The sequence below is a fragment of the Babylonia areolata genome, chromosome 9, assembly GCF_041734735.1.
Source record: "Babylonia areolata isolate BAREFJ2019XMU chromosome 9, ASM4173473v1, whole genome shotgun sequence".
NCBI classification, from domain to species: Eukaryota; Metazoa; Mollusca; class Gastropoda; order Neogastropoda; family Buccinidae; genus Babylonia; species Babylonia areolata.
In genome coordinates, this window is record NC_134884.1 from 25,115,469 (window position 1) to 25,124,062 (window position 8,594).

The 8,594-nt window shown below is 37.4% G+C and overlaps 1 protein-coding gene across 1 annotated transcript in view; it reads right to left on the bottom strand.

The window, feature by feature from the left end:
- Positions 1-6,695, bottom strand: part of LOC143286162 (uncharacterized) — a 90,257-nt gene extending 83,562 nt beyond the window's left edge. Inside the window, exons 1-5 of the mRNA XM_076593767.1 lie at positions 6,639-6,695; positions 5,352-5,384; positions 4,543-4,680; positions 3,801-3,895; positions 1,115-1,165 (exon numbers count right to left, since the gene is read on the bottom strand). Of these exons, the coding sequence (XP_076449882.1) occupies positions 1,115-1,165; positions 3,801-3,895; positions 4,543-4,680; positions 5,352-5,381 (314 nt within the window). The 5' untranslated portion in view covers positions 5,382-5,384; positions 6,639-6,695. The remainder of the gene's footprint in view (positions 1-1,114; positions 1,166-3,800; positions 3,896-4,542; positions 4,681-5,351; positions 5,385-6,638) is intronic.
- Between the last annotated feature and the right edge of the window lie 1,899 nt (positions 6,696-8,594).

An 8,594-nucleotide genomic window follows, 5' to 3' on the forward strand; every position in this document is an offset into this window, starting at 1 on the left:
TTCGCGATCAGTCTGGGCCACCATTTCAGTAAGGAAACATCTGTTGCAAAAACAGACACACTTTTTATCCATGGATCCATTCAAACTTACAAAATTAAATTCCTGGGGAAAAATACATGGAAAGTGATCATTAAAGCAGAAGAAAAAGAAAGAGCCCCTGCAAAACTTCTATTAGAGCAGTAGCATGAAACATCCTCAACCCTACCCCCTCCAAATCACTTCCTAACACCCCGCCAACTCTTAACTATTGTTTACAACTGTTTCAGAGGAAGGAGCACAATCGGGGCTTTGTAATGTTTTGAATTTTTGGAGTTCTTCCTAATTTAATAATGACGTAATAAGCTAAAAATATCTAAACTGACCATTCCACTCTCCACTGCAACTAATGCTGAGTGTGTTGCTGTGCTCGCAAACTGGAGAGTTATTTTCAATGTGAACAGTATGCCAACAATGGCGTCTGACCCAGTTTTGTCCCAGTCACAAAGCAGACAACTGTTTCAGAGTAAGGAGCCCAATGCAAGCTTTATAACTTAAACGGTCTCAAACTCATTGTGCTTTCCAGGATTCATAAAATAAGTCAATAATGTGTGCAATTTTCGAACAAAAATTATGTATACTTTCATTACCTTACTGGAATATAGCCTTTTATATTTTGTCCACAACTAACTCAAGTTATTGATCAATCCAGGAACTTTCAATTCATAACTTCAAAATGTGATTTTTGTTGGGGTTTTTTAACTAACCCATAGAAAGGGCTGTATGGGAGGGAAATCAGGGAAGTGAACTGGCAAAGCGATGTGATTTAACATCCTTGCATCCAAAATTTGGAGCCTGGCAAAATTCTATAGAAAAATCCACTTCAATAGGAAAAACAAATAAAACTGCATGCAGGAAAAAATACACAAAAAAAAAAAGGGCGGCGCTGTAGTGTAGTGACTTGCTCTCCCTGAGGAGAGCAGCCCGAATTTCACATTGAGAAATCTGTTGTGATAAAATGAAATACAAATACAAAACAAATACAAATTATGTGTCCACAATGGCCTATATTCTGCTTTAACTGTAACTTAATGTAACTAGTATCAGTGTGTCCAAGCCTCTTATAAATAATACCCACCGATGTACTGGAAACAGTTGACTCTTCCCTCCTGAATCCACAAAATAACAACTGCAACAAATAAAAATACAAACTGGTCAATAAATTTCATCAATTTGTTTTTCTTTTCTTTTTTTTTCAAGAGAGCGACAGACAGACAGAGACAGAGAGAAAGAGACAGAGAGAGATGTGAGACATCTGAGTACAAGTTTGTTTTTACCTTTGTTTTCCTCTTACCAACACATGCACACACACACACACGCACGCACACACAGGCTGTTCAGACCTGAAAAAAAACTTGTACATTGCCAAAGTAATTTATATATTTACAAAGAACTATAGTTTTCTTTTGGATCAGGCACAGCCAAAACTTTTTCTTTTGATTTATTTACAGAACTACATGTTCTTCACTACCATCTTCTCTACAGACTACAGTTGTGTGTATGTGTGTGTGTGTGTGTGAGTGTGTGGGTGGGTGTGTGCGTGTGTGCGCACACACACGCACACGCACATGTGCATGTTCTGTCTGTGCATGTGTGCATGCATGCATGCACATCTCTGTGTGTGTATGTATGTTTTCATGTGCCTCTTTGCATGTGTTACAACTGTGTGTTAACCAGTTGAGTGCCAGAGAATTTCTTTGTTTAAAAAGTACTCTCCACCTGCCAGGGAATTCTGATGATTCGGGGGTAATAAATCACAAAACATTCCAGCAAAAAAGTTATGGGTGATACAGAGAGAAAGTAAATGTTTTTGTGAAGGAAAATGAGTGTAGATTCTGCTTCTGGGCTTTTTTGCCCAATTAGGTTTACTGTAGATAGCTGTTCAGGCATGAAAAGTCAAGGTAATAATTTCTGTGCAACAAAAACATCTATTTCCACCTCTACATGATATCCATAAAGAAAAGAAACAAGATACACCTAGAAATAACATGCCTATTGTCATATTATACCTGTAGAAGAAATTAAAACAGGCTATAAGTTTATAAAAACAAATCACAGCTTTTGCAGACATGTAAGTAAATCACTGTCCCAACAATGACAATGGTGGGTATAGTCAATGTAAAAGGTCAATCATGGTCTCAGAAACTGAGCTGGCAAGCTTTTTGACAGCTGAGAGCGTTCACAAGTGAGAGGGTGAAGTTCTTTGATGACATTCACTCCTTTCAAGTTGCATGTGGGCCGGTTAAAGTGTCTGCTGTGCATCCAGCTTGCCACCTCTTCAAACAAGTCAACCATCTGATTCAGCACACAAAAAAAGCGTGAAAACAAAAAGCATGTGTTTCACATCCAGTGCAGGTTCAACCCTGTGTTTCGTGAAAATCATGGAGCATTGGCAGTTGTCAGTATTTAACAGTCTGTATTGAATTCTGAGTACACTCATTCCCAAAAGCCACGCCCCCTTCATGAACTCTGGCTGGCATTCGACCTATAGTCTTACATCACTCCTTTCCCTCTCCTCCCCTTCTTCCAACGCTCGCTACACGTATTCTGTCAGCCATAGCCATTTGTTCAAAAACGCTATCTGACTGGATAGATGGACTGAATTACCATCAAATGAGCTGTCAGTTTTGCCACTGTCGTTGTCAATTACCTTCGTTTTCAAACCAGTCATCAGACAAGAGAGATCCTTCTCCATCAAGAAAGCTGTCCACAATCACAAGCAGAGCTTTCAGAGTTATGTAAATCTGCTGACTGTGACTATTTGCTTTACTGGACAGTTTTCAATGCCTTTTTTTTGCACATGACGCAACCCCATTTTTCACACGCGTATCACATGGTCAGTTAGCAAATTATTATTGAATAGAAAGGGGTCTTCTACCTGATGTATGTTAATTTAAATGGTATTTTTATAATCCAGACACATCAAACTAACTGTTCAGACTCTGTTTATGTGAATTGAACCAAATTCCAATGAAGGAAAAATTGGAACATATACAGGATGTCAGCGGACGTCTTATAGGCACTATGGCAACACTTTTTGTAGGATGTCAGCTGACGTCTTACAGGTACTCTACTGGTTAAATAATCTTTTCTCGGTCTCTACGAAATAAGTTTGTTTTACATTGTTTCATCTTTTCTAATCATCAGGTTACCAAATAATGTGTAAATGTCAGAACTCGATTTTGAATAAACTCGCACATTTCTGGTTGTCTATCACACCATCAACTTTCCCGTGTAATGCTCTTTTTAATACATTTAAAAAGCACACCAGTACAAGCAATGAATATTTCTTAAGTCAAGTGAAAGCTCATTACCTTCTGTCTGAGTGAGACACCATTCTGCCCACATTCTTCTGCGTTTGTGGGCTACAACTTCAACATTCACTTGTATACATGTATGAGTGGGCTTTTAGGTGTATGACAGTTTTTCACCCTGCCATGTAGGCAGCCATACTCTGTTTCCAGGGGTGTGCATGCTGGGTATGTTCTTGTTTCCAAAACCCACTGAACACTGACATGGATTACAGGATCTTTAATGAGTATTATCTGATCTTCTGCTTGCTTATATTCATGAAGGGGGTTCAGACACCAGCACTGCATATATGTTGACCCGGGAGATCAGAAAAATGTCCACCCTTAACCAACCAGGTGGAACTCAGGAAACTGGGGCAAGAATCCAACGCTCTAACTGTCCAGCTACCTCACCTGTCACCAGCATACTTAACTATGAAACAAAGTAATCTGTGAGAACAACAACTTCCATACCTGGCTTGCTGCCCTTTTCCTGTGTACAGGACTTTTTCCACACGTACTCTGTACCATTGTTCATCTGTTTTATCCTTCACTGCACAAATGTCATTCTGAAAAAAAAAAAAATATATTAAAGATATTAAAAAAAAATAATAATAATTTTTTTTTTTTTTTTTTTTTTTAAGACAAAGAAGCTTTCTGTACAAAATTAATCTTTACAATTCTTGCTCATGCTGATATGCTCACAAAGGGAGCAGATAATACTGATATACATTGTGGTGGGCACACATGAATTCTAACAGGGTGAACAAGACTCTCAGATGACAAACAAGAAAAGACAATGACTCCCCACTGAGCAACTGCATCCAAATGAACTGAATACAGATCAAGATGTTGTGCACAAATCAGCCTGGCCTGGACCACCAACTGGTGAATGTTTTATGAGATGCTGGTACAACTGGAACTTCTGTACTGCTTGTTTTTGTTTTGCTTTTTCATATCAGAATACATATATATGTGTGATTTGAGCCACCAACTCTAAAAGCACACCAGTTCAACGTTCACAGTAGATGTCCTGTTTCCTGGACTGGGGCACATTTTGCCAACAGCTTATATATCTTGATAAAGCTCTTTCCAAACAATAATGCATGTTAGACTACCTATACATTCATAAAAAACAACAAAAAACAACTGAACACAGACACTTCCATGCACTTACACCCACCCACACCCACACATGCACTGAAGAAATACTGACAGAGTGGATCTCGTGATTGATGATGGTATTCTGTTCAATCATTTCCATTTCATCTTGCCAGTGACTGAATGCTCGTTCGTATGCCTCCTTTTCCCATGGTAACAGAATTCTCGCGGTGAACTGTGAAGGGTTTTTCACCTGTGTGAAACAAAAAAAAAAAAAAAAGAAGGTTAAAACATTGATTAAAGAAATTTGAAACATTTTCTGCACAGTCTATTCAAGTAGTACCTACCAGCTGTTGCCTCCACCTTAGAAAAGAGAGACTATACTCCTGAGAGTATGTTGATAGTGGATGAGAATTACTGGACAGACTATGGAGACCTGTTTCATAGTTTTTAATAACAGGATAAATGTTTTCAATGAAACAACTTGCCTTAAATAAAAAAACAATTACATCAAAACTGCTATTTCCATTAACACACAAACATACAGAAAAAAGTGATAGGCACACAATAACACACTCACACACTTAGCTATAATATAGTATAAACACCCCTTCCTCATAAACAAGGATGTTGCCAGTTTATGGGCAGCGATCATTCTGTCAAATCAGAAAGATAAAAATGTTATCACTCACAAAACACACGTCTATTTGAAGTCTATTGACTAAGAATTCAACATTCAAAACAGACTGGCCAAAAACAAAGAGTGGTGTGGAGTTCTTCAAAACTGCCATACATCCCAGTGGGCATAATAAGCAGTATGTCAGTAATATGTCCTCAGTGCAGAATTGGTACAACTTTTTTGTTTTTGTTTCCACAACAAAACACAAAAAGAAGATATTGTGAGAAAAAAATGTAAACACTCACCTCAAGAATGTCAATGTCAATTAATGCCATCCTCTGAAAAATGAACACAAAAAAAAAAAAAAAAAAAAAGACTGTAATCAATTAAGTCCCATTAGGCCATAGATAAAGTTCATTGTGCCAAAAATTGTTTTGCTTTATTTCTTTGACAATTTTATAACACACACACACACACACACACACACACACACACACACACACAAATGCAAGTTACAAGTAAACACATGAACAAAAGCACATACAAACACAAGAGATCTGTTACCCAAAGAAACAGCAATCACATCTCAACTTTGTTATAAATCATATTTGTACAAGCACCAGATTTCACTTGTTTTTTTCAAAATGAGGAATAGGTTTCAAAATAAAAGTAACCAACTTTGGGCATTTAAGGTTATGTATTTGGTTAGTTTGCTGTTCAGGGTTTTTTTTCTCACAAAAATTATCAATTATAGAATATGAAAGACCAAGTCGCCTATACAACTATTTCAGTATTCATTGTCCACATCACACACACACAAACACACACACACACACAAGCACGCACGCATGTGCGCACACACACACACACACACACACACACACACTGATTCGAACAAGTTTACTGAAGACTGCACCATCTGTTCAATATTTAGAACCCATTGGATTATTCAATTTTGACACACATAATTTACACACCCACATGCACACTGACTCTCTCACTCATACACACACATGTATGCACACGTACATGCACACACACACACACACACACTGATTCCAATGAATCATGCTCTCTCATCCGATGACAGTCCTTTGATCACAAGCCAGTATCATACGTGGTGGTTCAAGGTACCACTACAGATACTGGTAGAAGGTCAACTTATGAATTTGAATAATAAATACGCGAAAAAAAAATCAATACGAGCTGATCAACAGTTTCTTGGAAACTGCCTTCAAAATGAAACTGAAAGTTGTTTCGAACACAAAATCTAGTAAAGCACGAAACTTGAAACACGCCTTATTTTACTAAACCAATGAGCTAGCTGATTACAATGACTCTGCAAGTGATGCTAACGCCGCAAGTGAAACTGGTGTGCCCAGTAGATCTACAATTTCGGAGGCCTAGCTTTCCGATGCCCTCCAGAAGTTGCAGTGTAACTGAACTGGTGAAAGTATAAAACCCGGCAGTAAAGGAATGTCCAACCAGCTGCTTCATACGTTCCTATTTTCATTGCTAAGAATAAGATCGCATTCCTTAATGCCGATTGTGCTGTCTCTGTCTCTGTCCAGTCAATGTGAGAGTCAACTTACATTTTCAACAATCTGAAAACTACGCGGACTTCTATGAGGCTCGTGGTACACAGCAGGTAAACATGTTCACTTGTGAAACTCGTGCGCTTTAGGAATCAATCCATTCGGAGATAAGACAAAAGTTCGCAAAAACGCATCATTTGATGAATGTAATGAGCTGGTAAGCTAATAATTTATAATGATAATAATGCCCTGATTAGTTGCAATAATTTCTATTAATGAGCAATAAAACTGGCAATCATTTTCCAGTTTAACTGTCTATCGATCTCACTCCCAAAGTCACAAAGTGCTCTCTCTGAGTCCCTTCCACACTCCTACTGGTATCTGTTTTTAATCCCCTTCTGCATAGTAATCCATTTCGGGTATAAAAAAAAATAAACAAAAAAATAAACAAATGTCATAAACAAACATGAACACAATAACATTAATATCGGTTCTATAGTAATAATAATAACAATAATAAAAAATATGGCAATACTACTACTACTAATGATAATAATGATAACAATAATAAACTATCAACCGTGCACACACACAAGAGCAGACGATAATGTGACAAACATTTAATTTACTATATTCAATATCAGTTTTAGTCTAGTTCAACTGATATTAATGAGACAGTAATGGTTCAGTTAATTATCAGACTTTTTTTTTGTATGTGTATTAAGTTGGCTTGTACAGACTTCTTTGTGTGTGTGCACATGCACACACACAATCACACAGATAAGCTTATATCAATCTACTCTGATACTGTGTAAGAAGGTATGGTGATAAAATGAAAGATGACTGCTGAGCCTATAAAAACTACTAATGGAGTAAGTTTATAAAAACTGTTGGTTGTAAAATAAGAATCACTTTTGGTAAGAAGCATCTTACAAAAAGTGAGTCTTATTTATCTTACAAAAAGTGAGTCTTATTTTACTATCAACAGTTGGTTTTTTTTTAATTATAAATTATCTCCATTTGTATACAAAGTAAGAAATATGTTACTTAAAGCAAACAATATTTCAGAATCTTAGAAGACATGTGGTTCCATCAAATGAGCATAGTAAGGAGAGTACATGCATACTGATAAACTCTACTAAAAAGCTGATTTTGCCTTTAACTTTTCATGATTCCAAGATGCTGACTGGCACTTGGGAGATAACAATGGGTAATCATAAATAACTTTTTGATCAGATCGTTAACAATATTTGACACTCACTTCTTTCGGGTTTTTTCAAGGCTTCTTTCCAAGTTGGAGGTTTCTGCTTTCACTTTCAAATGGTAACATATCTATATACATCATTAAAGATCATACACTTCCCAGCCATTAGTATCTTGAAATCACTATTTTCACTGCCAAAGCATCCTTCTTTAGTAGTGTATAGTGCATCCACAGAGCTACCTTCTTTCTAAGAAAAAATATACATTTGTCCAATTCACACACCACACTTCTTTACTCCAAATATATTTTCAGTTGTGCCATAAATATAGCTCCGACAAGTCTTTGCCTGTCACAGATCACTTTCATGAAGACTTCTTGTCAAACAATCACTTCATCAGGATGCAATGAAACTGTACTGTCGGAATCATATTCATTTTTCCCCTCTCCAGGAATTCCTGGGCTATCAAGTTGATTTGCCTGGCAGTGTTCATGCTCAGCTGCTGACTCCTACATCTCCCAGAGTCAAACCCACATAAAAGGAATGCTAGCAACCATGAACCACTCCTGGGAGCCTACCCTGCACCCCACACAATGTGCGCTCATCTCTCTCTTAAAATATAATATTTTCTGATCTGAATGTTTTCTTTTTACATAATTTATATGTGCATGTTGATCATTCAGGAAAGGGTGCACTGGTTACTCATTCATGTGTGTGTGTGGGGGGGGGGGGGGAGGGCGTTGGGGGGAGGGTGTTAGTTTTGTTGTTGTTTTTTGCTTTTATCTTTGTTGACCAGCATTCAAATGAGCCA